The sequence below is a fragment of the Carex rostrata genome, chromosome 11 (genome assembly GCF_964058835.1).
Source record: "Carex rostrata chromosome 11, lpCarRost1.2, whole genome shotgun sequence".
NCBI lineage: Eukaryota > Viridiplantae > Streptophyta > Magnoliopsida > Poales > Cyperaceae > Carex > Carex rostrata.
The window spans coordinates 7,273,790-7,290,994 of record NC_135928.1 but is presented as its reverse complement, the minus strand read 5'-3'; the positions used below and the strand labels follow the sequence as shown (position 1 = coordinate 7,290,994).

The 17,205-nt window shown below is 34.2% G+C and overlaps 2 protein-coding genes across 6 annotated transcripts; both read right to left on the bottom strand.

Annotated features, from left to right (window-relative positions):
* Window positions 1-647: 647 nt before the first annotated feature.
* Window positions 648-5,342, bottom strand: LOC144562293 (Transcription factor TFIIIC, tau55-related protein). Of its 5 annotated transcripts, XM_078311497.1 has the most exons (8): window positions 5,137-5,342; window positions 4,360-4,647; window positions 4,097-4,224; window positions 3,491-3,560; window positions 2,744-2,874; window positions 2,421-2,471; window positions 1,268-1,319; window positions 648-994 (listed from the first exon to the last, which is right to left on the bottom strand). In XM_078311497.1, exons 5-8 carry the CDS (start codon window positions 2,858-2,860, stop codon window positions 849-851), a joined length of 366 nt encoding a protein of 121 aa, XP_078167623.1. In that variant the 5' UTR covers window positions 2,861-2,874; window positions 3,491-3,560; window positions 4,097-4,224; window positions 4,360-4,647; window positions 5,137-5,342; the 3' UTR covers window positions 648-848. The 5 variants fall into 5 exon arrangements, with proteins under 5 accessions (XP_078167623.1, XP_078167624.1, XP_078167621.1 ...); XM_078311498.1 differs by lacking the exon at window positions 3,491-3,560 and having other exon boundaries at window positions 2,744-2,869; XM_078311495.1 differs by lacking the exon at window positions 3,491-3,560 and having other exon boundaries at window positions 5,137-5,338.
* Window positions 5,343-11,875: 6,533 nt separating this feature from the next.
* LOC144562418 (expansin-B16-like) lies at window positions 11,876-16,246 on the bottom strand. The gene is made up of 4 exons (XM_078311636.1): window positions 15,848-16,246; window positions 14,701-14,998; window positions 13,909-14,038; window positions 11,876-12,486 (listed from the first exon to the last, which is right to left on the bottom strand). Exons 1-4 carry the CDS (start codon window positions 16,005-16,007, stop codon window positions 12,292-12,294), a joined length of 783 nt encoding a protein of 260 aa, XP_078167762.1. The 5' UTR covers window positions 16,008-16,246; the 3' UTR covers window positions 11,876-12,291.
* Between the last annotated feature and the right edge of the window lie 959 nt (window positions 16,247-17,205).

Sequence of the window (17,205 nt, the reverse complement as noted above, 5' to 3'; positions counted from 1 at the left end):
TATAAGTATTACCACATGACAGTAAAATATTGTCAACTAACAATGCAAGTATAGACACAAAAAATAATTTGAGTACGACTTTACAACTATAAACACCTAGCAGTATAGTTTTCCACATAAATATACACACCCAAAAACTTTAAACACTTGAACCTTACAAACATATGACTATAAATGCCCAGTTTATGTATAAACACCTGACCCTGTGGATATTAATACTCGTGTATGATAAAAAAAATACAAATGTATATTAGTGAATGCATAAATCCCTCGTAGGGCATGGTCATCACATATTTTTATTTTTAAAATAATCGTTATGAATTATAAACAGTTAAGAAGACAAATTGTAAATATAAGAGTTGGAACATTGTGTGTGTTTTTTTACTTTTTAAGTGAAACAACTAAATAGGAATATCTGGAGTTGACTAAGAATTCATAACCGCATAATTTTTAAGTATGGCCCATTATTGGTCATAATTGAAGAAGGTTTCCCATGTGTTACTTGTTTGTTATTTATTTTAATTTTTTTATGACAGTCCGTAGGCTCTGCCACTCAGACACTCACACATTCCATTTCTAGACATGCAAAATTCGAAGCATTTTTATTTTTAATTAAACAGCTCCATACCATCAAAACGAACAAGAAAAAGAAAAAGAAAAATAGTAATAAGTAGTTACTAAAAACGAAGCCCAAAAGGCCCAGCTAAAAATAAAAGAAAGACTAGTTAGTCAAAAATAAAGCCCAACTAAAAATAAAAGAAAAGGCGAATATACAAGCAACAAGCTAACATATGAATTATGTCCATATACTATGTATTACGGCTAAAATGTAAAAATGAAGTTAATGACTAGTACTTGTTGGCGACTTCTGCTTTCCTTCTATCCTCAGCAGAGACTTTGAATTTTAGGATTTTTTGAAGACTTGCAAGAGGTTTTACTTGCTTGTGTGGGACATGACTTTGATCAGTGGGACATATTTCATTTGATATAGCATCTGAAAAAAATTTAATTCTGAATTATTGATACCGTTTCACAGAACATACTGGTAACCTGAGAGTAGAATTTTCCAATTATTCAATTTCAATGATTTATGGCATGGGGGAAAAAGTATTTCAAGTGTGACAAAAAGTTCAAATATTGAAATGTACAACTAGTTGAGCTGCTGAGCAGAGTACCTAAGCTTGTCTAATTTATAAAAAGTTGAGAAAGACAAGACCAATGAATAATTTATATTTCAACAATATTAGAAAGCAGTTAAAACACTTACCACTTTCAGAGAAAACGTAGCATGTCCCAATAGTCTCTTGATACTCTCCGATCTATCACAACAAGAAATACACTGTTATATTTTTAAATTACACTGATCCACTGATAATCAACCCAACTATAGCAAAAGGTGAATAAAGGAGGAACAATCTCAGCAATATATTCGATTATTTAGTCCTTGATTACTTAAAAGGAAAATTTTGATAATTTGCAAACACTATTAACTGTGATTAAAAGTGCACATCAAACAACAAAGTCAATATAGGGTATAGCCAGAAGTGGCAAGCAAAAGGGCAGTCTAAATCATGATTAGGTTCAGGTCAAATTGTCTCAATCTTGTTGTAAGTTGTGGTTCCAACTTGTTTGTGTATTAGGCCATTTTGGTCATGTCATGGTGAAATTCAAGATTTGAATTATGGTTTACTTTGAATCTCAGACTACTTGGATCTCTGGTTGTGTTGGGTCTAGGTTTGTGCTTATTTCAAGGATTCTTTTTTTTTAAGGTTTATTTCAAGGATTATACCAGAAGTAAATAAACTTCATGCTTCAATTAAGGTTTATTTTTTTTCTTTAAAAGGGGAGAATCAGGAAATGGAGTCCCAAGTTAGATCCATTTTGTTTTCTAGAACAGATTAATTTCTGGTTAAATTGGGTTCAATTTAGGGTCTCTATGTATTCAGGTTATCAAATTAGGTTGTCAGGTGAATCCAGCTTTGGATATGTCCGATTCAGGCCAATTGGGTCATGCACAACAATTTTCAAACTTATCTTGAGCGCATAGGTTCCTATACAAGTGTGATCAGACTGGTTTTCTACAAATTTCAAATTGGTTACCCTCTATAGCAGTAGCTCATAAACTTCGGCAGCTCAAATTGTTTATAGGTTCCTTTTTTTTTATTTGATCTTTCTTAGTTTTTTACTTTCCCTCGTAATTTTCATGATATGCAATTATTCTCTAAACGGTTTGGCTTCTAAGGTAACTCCTGTAATTTTGGCTCAATATTATGCAAATCTTGTTTTAATTTTTATGTAATTGTTGATAGGAAACTAAAATAACTTGAAATTGATTTCTGCAAAGTATGACAGCAACAAAAAACTTCCACAGTAAGACCTAGTAAACGAAAACATAAACAAAGCAGAGAAATGATACTCACCAGCTTTAGATGATCACCAATTTGTAATATAGGAGACGGAGTATCCAAACCCTACATTATGAGATGCAAAAATTAACATAACTACTTTAATTAACGAGCAGGATCTAACTGTACATTAGTTACTTAGCACACTAGTCATTGAATGGCTCGAATCACCTTTCAGTACTAATATAATATTATACCAGTATGTACTAATATGCAGTTTAAGTCTAACAATGAATGATAGAATCAATTATTTTATGCATATGCTAATTCAAAATTTAGAAGGTGTAAAATTGACATTTCTCGTTCTAGAATAAATAAAATAAGTATCTTGAACATACAGAAAGTACAAATGGTGCATTTGGAGGGATATCTGAATAAACACAGTCATCTAAATCAAGAAATACAAACTCTTCTTCATAATCCGGTTGTTTGTCCATTTCCTTGTATGCTTCCATCTTCAATTACTTAACTAAGAGGCAAGAAAAAAAAAAGCAATGTCAGTTCTTTTTTTTAAAATAAAATGAGCCTACAGGTAAGCCACACCAAGTAAGAGATTATTACAACTAAATAGGAAAAAAGTTCTATATATCACTTATTATCTACATATCACAAATAAATTGACAAGGTCTACTTCAAATTACTGCATGGGCAGGAAATCACTGTTTTTCAAATTGTAGGAAGCCATAACTAAAATAATAGAAGATTTGTACTAGGATAGAATAAGGACATTTTTATTTAGGTGTCTTTATTACACTCTAATAGGCAACTTCTGAGGTATTACAATATAATTATTTAGTTGGATAGACTGAGGTATGGGGTCAAGAGTACAAAATTGCAAAATATTTATGAGGTCATATTTGGAAATTTTGAGATTTTGAGATAGCTAACAAATACATTTAAAAATCATGTAAAATTTTACAACACAGACTCGTGGATAATAAAGAGGTCTCAACTGACCCCCATTTGCCAAATGCAGATCTCTTTGCTCTACAGTTTATTATTGCTACGTTGCAGCTCATATGGGATAAAAAACCCAAGACACATATAAAGAATTAAACAATCTTACTAACACAGGAATACATTACCATATGATCTGACACCCAGTGAAATCTTATGCTGGTACATAACCTAATACAATATGAACTCCAGAAACCCCTGCACATTGCTAGCAATTTTGCATTTTTAACAACAAAGCTCGGTGAATCTTGGAGACACTACCAAGGCTTTTCAGCAAAAAAACAAAGCTCAGTGCACAATGATTCCATAGCAACTGTCATGCTCATTGTATGAATTATAGTGAATTCTTTCTGGCATTTAGGCTTGTCACACAAATTCAACAGGCCTTCTATTGTATCATACAACATGCAACTTTAGAGGCCTGAGCGACACTAGGTACAATTAAGAAATAGGGATAACTTTGGATTATGATCTGGTATTAAAATTTGGAACTCAAATAATTACAGGAGCTTGATCGTCCCAAATTTGGAACTCAAATCTGGTATTAAAATATATTGATCGTCCCAACTTATTATTTAGTCCATATCCCCAAAATAAACATGTTAAATAGATTATCCTCCTAAGACAAATGAACTTACAAGTTCTGTATAAATTGAAATTCTAAATTTCAACTTAGGTAATCCTAATCAAATTCAGGAAAAAAGAAGAAGAAGAAGCTAGGATAGAAGGAAAACCTCATGAGAACCCAAAGCCCTAATCACGATTGAAGCGCCTTTCGCTGGTCATGAATCTCTAAGAATGGAGCAAGCGATTGTCGAAATAAGGTGTGAGAGTACGACGAATTCACATCTCCTCAAGTTACCTGCAATTAAATTGGACGGCCCAAGATTGGAATTTTTAACTTGACACGAATCTCAAAGCACACATAATACTGCCCCTCAGGCACTGGCTGATATTAAATCTGGACCGTCCGTTTCAATTTTGTTGAGTCAGGTACCTGGGAGGATACGGATCGTACGACTGTACGAGACCAAGAAACTCGCTTGTTGATTTGAACTAGCAGGAGGCAGGATTATTCGACTAGAATTCTGTTGGCAGTAGGGCTGTAAACGAGCTGGCTCGGACCGAGCTGGGCCTTGGCTCAGCTTGTTAATTCTGGTCCGAGTCTGGACCGAGCGAGCTGGACCTAGGGGTCCCGAGCTAAAAGCCTTGGCTCAGCTTGTGACAAGCCAACCCGAGCTAGCTCACGAGCTGACGAGCTGGCTCACTGGGCTTTATTGGGCTGCTGTTATACAAATTCAAAAATATAAAATAAAAAGCCCATTATTTATTTAAAATAAGAAGAGCACAGTACATTGGATGTCAACAGAAAAGTATATGTATTTTGCTTGTCAGGTTTGAAAATCATATTTACAATCATAATTAGATAACGAAGTTGAAAAGTTAAATATTTCACATGAAATTTCTTTACAGATAAGATAACATAAATCCTTTGCAACTGGTCAAGCCACCTGGTACAATTGAAGATATATGTGCCTTTAGTTGTGAATTCGGGTTCTGCAATATATAAAACATAAACAGATACTGGTGCAACGTACCAGTAAGCACAGAACCGTCATTTATCAGAAAAAAAAATTAGAAAAAAAACCTTCAAGCATCTGTTATTTATCAGAAAAAAAAATCGTCATTTATCAGAAACCTTCAAGCATCTTTTCTTAATTACTAAACATCAGAAAAAAAAAATCAACAAATCGTCATTTATCAGAAAAAAAACCTTTAACCCTTGCTTAGCGACAATGACGACACGAGTTCGGATCAGATGCGAGGCGGAACGGCGGCGCGATTGCAAGAGGCGTCGCGAGGCGGCGCGATTACAAGAGGCGGCGCGACTGCGTCAGGCGGTGGGACTGCGCGAGGCGGCGCGAGTCTGTTGTCCGGTGGAGTACTCGGAAGTCGCCGAGTCGGGATTTAACCTAGGAGAGTGAAGAGGAGTAGAGTCGGGGAGTGAAGAGGATTCAAATTCGCCGCTGAACTCCAGTTTGTTTATTTGGGCCCGACTCTGGGCCGAGCCAGCTCGGTACACTATCGAACGAGCTGTTAGCGAGCAAATTAGAGACGATCTACGAGCTGAGGTTTCTGTGCAGCCTAGTTGGCAGTACCGTGGCACAGAGGAATAGTTCGGATAATCCAATTTTTTAGTTTAGATCAGGACTGTCAAATTCGAATAGAACCGTCAGGGTCTCCATGCGTTTCACTTTGAACCAGATTGATCCGGATTTGAATTGGACGGTCCTGATCTAAACTCAAAAACTACATTACTTTAGGAGATCCGGACCTCCAAAGAGACCGGTGCATTTCTCCTCGGCCGGCATTGATCCGGATTTGATGGTTCGAATATAAGATCCTAACTTACAACATTTTGGATCTGTGGCGTTATTATCGGTCTTTTTATCAGTCAAAAATATCAAGTACTTTTTATGTCTCTCTCTTATTTTTAATTATTTTCTATAGAAAAAGATCTCTTTATTACTACTGCTTTTTTTTCTTCGATGAAGTTGTTACGTGCCTCCTCCACTTCACTTTAACGGTTGGAACCCGAGATACCCAATAGACATTTGAGTGAAGCCATCTGATTTATATTAAGATCTGTGCATATCATTTCAAAATCTGCATAGATTAAGTTTTTGCAAATCAAACAGTTCTAACTAGATATTGAACCGACTCGGACTGACTTGATCCAGTGCTCTCGATTCCTCGAACGAACCCTTCTTCCTTGCCGGTTTGCCAGGATGCCCTAGAAATATCCATCTTATTTTTAAGAAAGGTATGGGGTAAATATTTTAACAGAGGAGTTTTGCTGTTTTGGTTTCAGTCTTTCAGACAGCACACGCATCGCAGGGCTATTGTGATTCTACAGTCCATGTGCTGCGTGAAGTCAAAACAGCTCTGTTAAAATCTTCACCCAAGAAATGAGGTAACTTTAACTTTCTTTATTAGAGTTGGACCATTTCTCGATTAGGACCAATATATATAGGCCTTATATCCCGGAAGGTACTCGTTGGATACGTACTGAATGATTGAATGCGCTCTTCTGGTGCTTAGATTGCATCTGGATCCAACTGAACTTGGGCTCCAGAACTGTCGGACTTGGCCCAGAGAAATTCGACATTAAATTGAAACTACATAATTTATACAATTTTCTCTCTGTTTTTTTTTTTTGGTAAAAAAAGAAGTGGGCTAAGAAGACGATGAGATATTAATTTTATATAATTAATTATACATTTTCAAAAGGGTAAATTTCGTGATAGGTCACTAAACTTTGTTATTTGTCACGAATTAGTCACTCAAATTTGATTTGTCTATTTTTAGTCACTCAACTATGTTATTTGTCCCAATTAAGTCCTTCTATACTTTTACATCCAAAATCTTAACGGAATATGCCTATTTTGTTAGTATTTTGGATGGAATATGCTATTATGTTAATATTTTGGATGAAATGAGTATATTTCGTTAATATTTTGGATGAAATGGGAATATTATGTTAAGATTTTGGATGAAAAAATATAGAAGGACTTGATTGGGACAAATAATAAAATTGAGTGACTAAAAATGGACAAATCAAAGTTGAGTGACCAATTCGTGACAAGTAAAAAAGTTTAGTGACCTCCAGCGAAATTTATCATTTTCAAAACATGTGAGAACTGCAAAGCATACAGAGTTGATTTTGTTCGATTTTTTTATTAATAGGAAAAAAGAAATGAGAACAGTGAAAGCATTCGCTAGATTTTGAGATATAAAAAAATCGTGATAGTTTATAACGTTCAGTTAGACGTTATACATTATAACGTTCAGTTAGACGTTATACATTACAACGTCTAGATTAACATACTCAATTAAACTCCTAATTAACAAAACAGCAAAAAAAAAAAAAAAAAAAATCATAGGACGTTGAATACCATAACGATTTTCTGGACAGTTATATATTTAGTCCCATTCATCAGGTAAATATTGCCACTAATTATATTTTTTTTACAATGACGGAATTGCCCTTTCAATCATGACATGTTTTTAGACACTATTTAGTTAACGGACATGAAGGCATGAAATCGTCACCAGACTTGCCCATTACCATCCAACAGTACACGATCTGGTCCTACATGGCAAAGCACGTCATGTGTTCCTTGGTCCCAGTACCCATCAATTCAACACGAGCAGATCTCAATTTTCTCTACACATTCATTCATTGCTGCATTCGTTCGTTCGTTTCTCCAAAAATCAACCATGTGAGGCCTATTTATCTACAGATAGCGATGTGTTTTTCAACCGAGCATGGGCAGCGGTGGACCAAGTGTATACTGCGAGGGTAGCTGCTTCCTCTGAATTTTAAGTTTTAGTGGTGATCTATTGGTATTAATTAATTTTGTCTCTCTCTGAAATTTTTTTTGCTCCCCTCAAGATATTTAATTTGTAATTTGGATTAACTTTAGCATTAAAATCAAAATAAATTTATTGAATTATGATTAGCAAGGTTCTAAATAGCGTTTATCGCGTCATAGCGGGAGCCTACAAAAAAATTTATAGCGAATAGCGTCACTATAGCGAAAGCTGTGCTACATAGCGTTTCTTTTTTTTATTTTTATAAAAATATATTATATATTTGTACTAAATATCAACATTATCTAAGTCTCATAGAATAATAAATAACTTCAAATTTATTAAAAAATTATAATATTTATATTGAATCAATACAAAGTCCAAATTGTGACTCAAAATATCCATAGTAATACTAATATCATAAACTATCGATCTTTTCATATTCAAAATATATTCAGCATCATGACATAATATATCTTTTTTTCTATTTAAATTTCAAAATAACATAGACATCATGGCATAATTAACTATCTTAATCTATTCAAAATATTCAAACTACCATATAGTAAGTATCATTTTGTTACTTCAAGAAATATCTTAATATATTTAATCTGAGCATTTATTTAAAGCTCATATAAATTGAAAAGAAATAAAAAACAGCTAATGTTGCATAATGCGCTGTAGCTTCCTTATTTGATTTCGTTTGATGGATCTCTCATTTAATAATTAATAGTTTAATATAAAGCTTAGTACGTCAATTGTAGAAAAAAAATTATGGTTAAAATCTAATCTGAGCGTTTATTTAAAGCCCATATAAATTGAAAAGAAAAAAAAAAAGCTCATGTTGCATAGCGCGCGGTATTTGCGCTACACGCTATTACCGCTATGGCGTCCGTAGCTCAAATAGCGCATTTTGATGCCATAGCTTAGCGTTTAGGGTCCAAAAATGCTATAGCGCGCTATTTAGAACACTGATGATTAGTAATTAGAATTATAAGTTAAAACATCAGAAATGATAAGTCTGAGCACTGAAAAATATAAATCAAAACATTATTTTTTTTATCGAGTACCCAATTAGTTAATGGATTTAAATCCGATTCGGTATTTTTTTTGTCCCCCCCCCCCCCCCCCGAGCATGGGTTTGGACCTGTTATTTTACGAATTCACATCCTCTCCATTACCTGATAAGAGAATCTTTTACAATTAGTAGATATGGACCGCTCTTTTTAACTTGATACGAATCTTAAAGTCCAATGACTTTAAAGTGAGGATAATCTCAAACTAGCCCGAATTTCAAACCGGCTGAAATTTAATCTCAAACTATAAAGTGAGGATAATCCTCTACAGTACCTGAGAAGATACGAATCCTTATTTTTTACTCTCGCTATAACTATTGAGTGAGGTTATGGTAAATGCATAGTATGAATTGATTTATGCTATGGATTCATATTTTATGGAGGAATTCATGTACAGTCTTCAAAAACTTTGAATTTACATATTTTTCCCTTTAAAATTCATAATATTATATTTACCTTTCTAAAAGTAAAAAAAAAATCACATTTTTACACATTTTATTGTCTTTTCTATTGAAATTCATTTAAATTTCTAAAATGATCATTTTATCTTTTATTAAGAAAAAAAATTTGTAGTTCAAGGACATACAAGCCATTTCTCCACTTACGCATACATAATGAATTTTATCTATATACTTGTGTAAGCATCAGAAGTAATTAAATGAATTATTTGTCCTTAGAAATTGTCCAATTATAAGACTGATATTTTTTTTTTGAAACAAATTACATTTTTTTTTTCTTAATAATAAGTAAAATGAGTATTTTATAAATTTAAAATGAGTTTTAATAGAAAAGATACTAAAATAGGTAAATACATGAGTTTTCTAACATTTATAGAGGAGTAAATATGATACTATGAATTTTAGAAGGGAAAATATCGTAATTTCGAAGTTTTTGAGAGGTATATATAAAATTTCCCCGTCTCTATTTTTAAGTTGAAATAGTCAATCTAAATTGTTTAACGTAATTTTCATATATAAATGTTTATGGAGACCAAAATTTTAGAATTTTTAGAATTTTTTATTATTTTTTTAGATAGATAGAAGATCAAGTTAGTATTCTACTTATCTGAAAAAAAAGATAATTTTTGTTTTAGAAATATAAAATTTAGTTTGCAGATATATCTTTATATACAAATTATGCTGTACAGTTCAGCTTAACAATTTGAACTTCGAAAACAAATATATAAGTCTACAACAAGGGTTTTATATGTCTAGTCTCACTCATATAACTAATAACTAATAAGAAGATGAAATTAACTTTATCTTATACATGGCATCACTCAGGGATGCACAAAAAGTTCATAGTTCATGATTCGATTGAGTTTGATTTGAAAAAAAAATTTGGTTCAAAACGAATCAAACCATTTCAGTTCTAAAACGAATCAAATCCAATTCGATTCAAAATTGGTTCGAATCGAACTCGACTTGAGTCTAATTCGGTCAGAAACTCTCTTTTTTAGTTCTAAATCCTGCTTCAATTTCGAACTAGTTCGATTTGAAATTGGTTCGAATTGCACCAAATCAAACTCGAACTCTTATTTTCAGTTCGAAACCTTGCTTCAATTTCGAACCGGTTTGATTCGAAATTAGTTCCTCTCGAATTTAGTTAAGTTCGATTCGGTTGGATCCGTTTGCAGCCTATTAGCATGTCATGGTCTCTCATTAGAGAAGCTAAATCGTCTATAGAGTAATGGGACAAAAAAATGGTGCTAAGTGAGATACAGATACTTCCAAGCTGAGCAAACTTTTAGAGCCATGGCATTATGACATACATTACTTGCATTAAAGGGAAAACAGTAGAAAACAAAAATAAAAGAATTTTCCATCCCAATCTTTAAATGTAAATGCAGTAAACATATTAATTTGCATGTTAGGCTCAAAGACTCAATAATTGTTGGAAAGCGCCAAAAACCGTATGGATACCAAACTCAACTAACTCAATGAAAGAACAAAATTTTATCTCCTGTATAGAGCAATATTCCCTTAAATTGGAAATCTTCTTGTGGCCCCACCCCATTCTAGTGAAATTATAGTAGGTTTGCCGTATTGTACAGCTAGTTTTTCTAAAGTAATAAAACATTGATCATATAATTTATTTATTTGAAAAAGGTGTAAGCACCCGATTTATTAACTTGAAACAAAAATAGCAGAACTCCTGCATTCCAATACTCTGCTTGAGAGGTGGCATATTCGAAATTCAGAAGAGACTATTTATTATGAATATTTAAAAATTAGGTGGCTTGACCTCTAACATGTATTAAAAAAACAAAAACAAAACTCCTACATTCAGAAAAACAAAAAAACCCAGAAAAAATGACCCTAATAACTGGTATCAGCAGACACTTTTAGCTTCCATTGTTGGTAACTCAGTCTCCCACCCGTTATCACATACCACATGGAACCAGATTTTGATACCATGTAATTAGGAAGGAGAAATTGGCTGTTACTTTGTCACATCAGCACACACATGACATATGAATATATATTTACATTTTGAGGTCACCCAAAGCACAAAAAATGCACTGTAATATTAAATATATATTTACATTTTGAGGACCTCTAAACCCATCTGCGCCTCCCTGAGCAGCTTGGGTAAATGTGAAAATCCCCAAAAAAGGGGAGTTTTTGTTTATTTATTTTTTATTATGGTAAGAATAAAAATTTCGGTTGCTAAACACAACCCTTATTTATCCAGCTATCAAGACCGCAAATCATCACCACTCAAGAGCATATCTAAGGCTTAGTTAAAGGTGACTAAGTCACTCCTATAATTATTAATTATATGTATAAGAATTTAATTTTAATTTTTTTTTACTTTTTACATAGTCTAGCATCCCTCAATAAAATGACAAATGTTTAGTTGTTTGTAGCCTAATAGTTAAAGCTTTATTTTGTAGTTGAGAGGCCTGAGTTCAAATCCCACTCAATACAATTGTACATTTTAATTTTTAACCACCTATCAAAATTTTCTAGTTCCGCCTATGTCATCACCCATTATATCAAGGACTTGGTTTACATAACTCACACATCTAAACGATAAAAATATAAAATTGAAGACATCATGGAGCCAAGTCATAAAATTTTCACATTTAAGCCAATGATATTACAAACGCTATTTAATTAGCAGACAAAATAAACAAGAGGAGAAGGTAAAAACAAAAAAAAATATAAAGAAAACAAAACAAAAACACACATCTTTTTGGGACTTCCCACACAAATAACCAGATGAAAGCCCCAAAGAGCGCTCTCTCTCCCAACTTTGGAGAGGGCTACAAGGGCCCACAACTCAGCCCTACATTCTACACAAAAACACAACAAGAAGATACATTAGGAGATTCTGTATATATATAAATATAGCCTTGTGGGGTTGCCTTTGCACCCTTCAACGGCTATATTATATTCTCCCCTACTATAATATGAGTAAACAGAACCAAAACAAAAAAGCACTTGGCCCCATATATTTATATAGAATGCATTTAATTAGGAGAAGTTAAGTCTGGAGGTGTAGGTGGCCTTAGGAGACCAGTTCCTTGGAATCACATCGCGTGCGGAGAGGGTTTGTTTTGTGGACAATGTGGTGATCCGAACTGAAAATGGACCCTTCAGGGCCCCTCCATTGAGGCACCATGTTGCACCCCAAATGTGATCCATGTTTAACCATTGTGCAGAGTTAGCCTGCATTTAACATTTATTTAATTAACCAAAATAATAATTTGCATTATTTAATGTCTATATTATACATTAATTAGAAAATAACAAGTATTTTAACAGTAATGGGCAAGTGGAAGGCAGTCTTCCCTTTTCTTTTGACAACGCTAAAAGATCAAAGAATGTTCCAGGGCGTACATGCCAACATTTGCTTTTGGGGTTGTGCATTAATCTAATGTCAAGTGGAAATTAAAAGTGATTGCTTTATTATGCTTTAGCCCCTTTATCATACGTAAAGGAATTTTACTAAGTTTGCAAGTAAAGCTACTTTGGACAATTACAGCTTATTGCTCTATATAAGGAATCTTTTGTTAATGAATATCTTCTGTGGAGTTATGACCTGTGACCATTAACTGTTCTTTTGGTATCAGGATTTTTCTGATTTCTGAAGTGACACATATGTACTTGTTGGCTGAATGCCTAAATGTTACAGCTTTTAGCATGAATTGCAGTAAAAAATTCAATGTTTTGCCAGTCAAATATACTATTAAACAGTACTAATTAATATGACTCAAAATTTCTCGTGTTTGTTTTTTAATTGTTTTGTGCTCAGTAAGGACATTGCATTTAGGTTTGGGTGAGAACACAGACAGAGGAGTTTACTGATGAATGGGAACACATGATGAACTTGTTGAGATGAAACATTTTGTTGTTATCATATTACATGGTTAACCACACTGATACATGTCATAGAAGAACCAACACCCAGCCACACTGGGAGAAGGATTCTGGTTGGACAGTTAGGGATAATTCCCTGATTATATAGCTAATTAAGCTCCATTGAGTTTATGCCTTATTTGGTTAGGGCCATAACTAGTACAATTGTACAACACATGGGTTTGAATTCCTTTTCATGTAACCAGAGAAATAAACTATCTTGTGTTGTATTAGATTGAATCTCATGCTCTCAGCGTGTAATCTCTGCTATGAATAAATTGAGTATGTAATGGAATACTATACATTATTTTAGAAAGGAATTATTTAATTAGAAACTCTGCTTCAATTTATAATTAAAAAAAAAACTACAAGTTTAGACCGAAATGATGTATTCCTTAATCCTATGTGAACTGTTCAGGTTGGAATGAACTGCTGGAGGAGTTTCAGAAATTGTCCTAATTGCCATTTATCATTAAATAACAAATAAACATTATATTCCTCTTAAGTTTGACATTTATTAAGTGATTACTGGTTCATGGTCAACAACTAAGCATAACATGGAGCATGTCTGGAACAAGCTTGGCTAGCCTTTTTTATTCTACACTCTTATTGTATTATATTTTTTTCTGGTCAATTTTATTCTACACTCTTATTTTGTCTTGAACCAAAACCAATAATCAAATAGCTGGAATTATAATGAAGAACAAAATTAAAAGAAGGTAACAGGCTTACTGGTTGAATCTGCATGGATCCGATATCACCATCACCATCCTCATACTCTACCAAAAGAGAAAGCCAGGATTCTGTTGATCCTTCATTTACATGAAAAGCTATGTTTTCATTACGGTATTTGCAGGGAGTCCTGTTATATTACAACATTATTTAAACTTTAATATGTGTTATGTATCATGTAAAGACAGGTACAGGATACAGGTGTACTTAGTTTATATTCTTTTACATGCCAGTTTAGGCTTCAAAATTTATCAGATGATAAAAAAGCAATAACAGAACATGGGCTTCAACCTAAAGTTCAAGCGTGCTAAATAAAGAAAAGAATCCAAAAAGGGTGCATGCAATACAACAATGAAATCTGCGCTTGGACCTTGAAAAAAGGCCGAGGGTATAAATGTCATTTCAGGTTGCAAGTGAAAAAGGTTAACTTCAGTTCTGTTGGTTCACAAGCCCAAAATCACATTATTTCAATTTTGACAGAGGTGAAAATATCAAGACAAATCCCAAGCAGGAATTAGAAGAGCCATTTGTCTCTATCCAGTACAGACTGTTCATCTCTGCTTCTACCAACGTGACACAGTAGTAAAATGACATCTACACCTTTACTTTAAAGTTAATTGAGGTAACTAAACATAATTGTTTCTCCAAAGTAAAACTAACAAAGGCAATTCAGTTGAAGGATAGGAGAAGTTAAACTTGGAGAACTCCTCTCTGAAGGAGATTACCACAATAATTCACATTTTTTAAAGATAAGACATTTTATATGAATTAAACAGCATTATGTTTTCATACCTCCTGTACACAACCTGAAGTTCGCCGCGGTTTCTGAGCTGGGGCCCATGGCCACCGATAGCCATGCGACTAAATGCTGCGCCACTCAAATCAAAAACATGGCCCTTCTCACAGCCGGGACACTCATCTGTGATGATTACTGTAACAGCTCTTCTGGAGCATATTGACGGGTCGAGGCACTTGACCTTATAACATGCACCGCAACCTTCACCACCCTTGAACAGAAGCGGGCTCACTGCACCGACTCGGGCTTTGTATGGGACCACATCTACCAGTGAACCATAACCGCAAGCACCACCTTAAAATGTAAAGAGGATCAGAGAGATTTTTTTACAACATTATGAATTTTTTCAGGGGTGGTATTGAAAATTGTTTCAAGAAACTAAAAGCCGAGCAAAGAGTTTAGCAGCACTCAGCTGACAGTCTCTGCTCTTGCTGAGCACGCGCGAGGCACGTGGTTAGCACCCACTGTGCTATGCACCACTTGGTCGTCAGGTAAGTAACAAAGCCCTCGTCCGAAACTTATTAAACCCGATATATGATAATAAATGTTTGCGCCAGGTAAACTATAGTATAATATTAAATAGTGGGACTAGTAATCTTGTTCAAGTGCAACCCTGTTCAGTCATTAAATGGTAAACCAGGTGCACACAACTCCTACAAATATCTGCGGGAAAATGGATCCAATATTTGGTGGACCCATTATTTTGACACGTATCCATATATAACAAATTGGGACCCACCGAAAAGTTCGGCTCGGATACGGTATTCCTAATACAGGTCCGTATACTGGATCCGATGGTACCTAGTACCTACGCTCACAGGAAACAACGGCTAGAAAAAACGTGCAGTGCCGCGAACCACGCGCCAAATGCTAACAATTGCGCAATTCCCTCCCAACGGTTAAAATAAAGGGATAAATATTTAATTCCCATCCCATCCCATCACTTGTTTTTTTTTTGCAAAACCATCACTTGTTCATTGTACAATAAGCACCAACAATAGTTACGCTCTCTCAAGGCAAAAATGTAAACAAACAACATTGGTAAATAAAATTGCTGAAATTGAATTACGGAATTAATAACTACACTAACAACTAGCATGCAAACAATAGTGAGGTACAATGTGGGAGAATTTGAGAGCATACCGGTGCTACCGTCGCCATCAGCTTCGCCGTACCAGGTGGCCATGGCGGAATGCCATTGCGGGTCTGAAACCTGGAATGAGACAGCGGAGTGGAGAGAAAGCAATGTGGGAAGGAGGAAAGGGAAGAGGATGGTAAAGGAGAAAGAGAGAGCGGCGGCCATTTGTTAAGGAGCTTTGGTTCCTCTCTCTGCTCTCTGGGTGTCTATTTCCTATTTAAGGCCGCAATTTAGGCTTCGTGAGAGCCTAACGCGGAAATCCCAGTGAACAGAGCAGAGAGAAAGAGAGAGAGATTGAAACGGACAAGGGAACAAGAGAGATAGTGTAGCAGAGTATCAGTAGACTCAATTTATAAAGAGAAGACATGAAAGAGCGGCTGTTAATTTTTTTTTCCTCTTTTCCCACCTTTTTAACTATTTGCTAAATTGCTATTTGAGGGGGAGGCCGGAGGTGGACCCTTTTTCACATGTGCCCCTAAAAATGGTACATATAGGTCTTCTTACTTATGAGTGTTTACACTTTACACTTACATGCGGATTCTTCGGAATATCTTCTTCAAATTATTGCTCCACTTATTTCGATGGTAAATTTTAATGCGGCATAGAATTTCTAACATGGCTTCCATTTACAAAGTTCTAAATAGTGGCATAGAATTTCTAACATGTCTTTCATTTACAAAGTTCTAAATAGTGATAATAATAGTATAACTTTTAAGTTCTAAAAAAAACTATAATACAGTTATAATGCAACTATAGCTAACTATTTAGAGTTATTATAAAAAAAATGATTAATAGCGTTATAGCTTTTGAGGTCTGAAAAAACTATAACGCAGCTATTTTGTAACTATAGCTAGCTATTTAGAACCTTGCTCATTGACGAACAGTTAAGCATACCAATATTTGATATTTCAATACAATATAGAAATATTATTTCATTTATTAATATTTAAGTTACTTTTTCTTACCGAAATCTTACAACAACTATTTAGTTTCTCAAAATTTCGTACAAAAATGCATTCATTTATTTTTTTTAAATTAGGGTACCTTGTTCACACTTGTAAATTGTTGAAGTAAATAACAAATTTCAGAACTCAATGATGCATATATGTAAACTAAACTTTACATTCAATAACATTAAGTATTTGTTATACACACCCTTGACAATTGACAGAAGACTCGCTCTACGATGCAGTGAAAAAGGTTCGGATTGTCTACAACTGTACTGCATTAAAATAACAGTTTAATAATTAATACTGCTCTACGAGTTGGAGGGGATCCAAACATTGGGAAAAGGCATTAACCTCGTCAAGTCAAACAGTCAAAATAAAAGCGAAAGAGTACACAATGGAAAAGAAAGGCGTAC

Excerpts from the sequence above, each read along its gene's own strand:
- LOC144562418 (XM_078311636.1), bottom strand. The coding sequence starts at position 16,007 with ATGGCCGCCGCTCTCTCTTTCTCCTTTACCATCCTCTTCCCTTTCCTC. Across the intron at positions 14,999-15,847 it reads TGATGGCGACGGTAGCACCG|GTGGTGCTTGCGGTTATGGT; the intron begins GTATGCTCTCAA and ends TTACATTTTAAG. Across the intron at positions 12,487-13,908 it reads GATCCATGCAGATTCAACCA|GCTAACTCTGCACAATGGTT; the intron begins GTAAGCCTGTTA and ends TGTTAAATGCAG.
- LOC144562293 (XM_078311497.1), bottom strand. The coding sequence starts at position 2,860 with ATGGAAGCATACAAGGAAATGGACAAACAACCGGATTATGAAGAAGAG. Across the intron at positions 2,472-2,743 it reads ATGCACCATTTGTACTTTCT|GGTTTGGATACTCCGTCTCC; the intron begins GTATGTTCAAGA and ends CTCATAATGTAG. Across the intron at positions 1,320-2,420 it reads TTGGTGATCATCTAAAGCTG|ATCGGAGAGTATCAAGAGAC; the intron begins GTGAGTATCATT and ends TTGTTGTGATAG.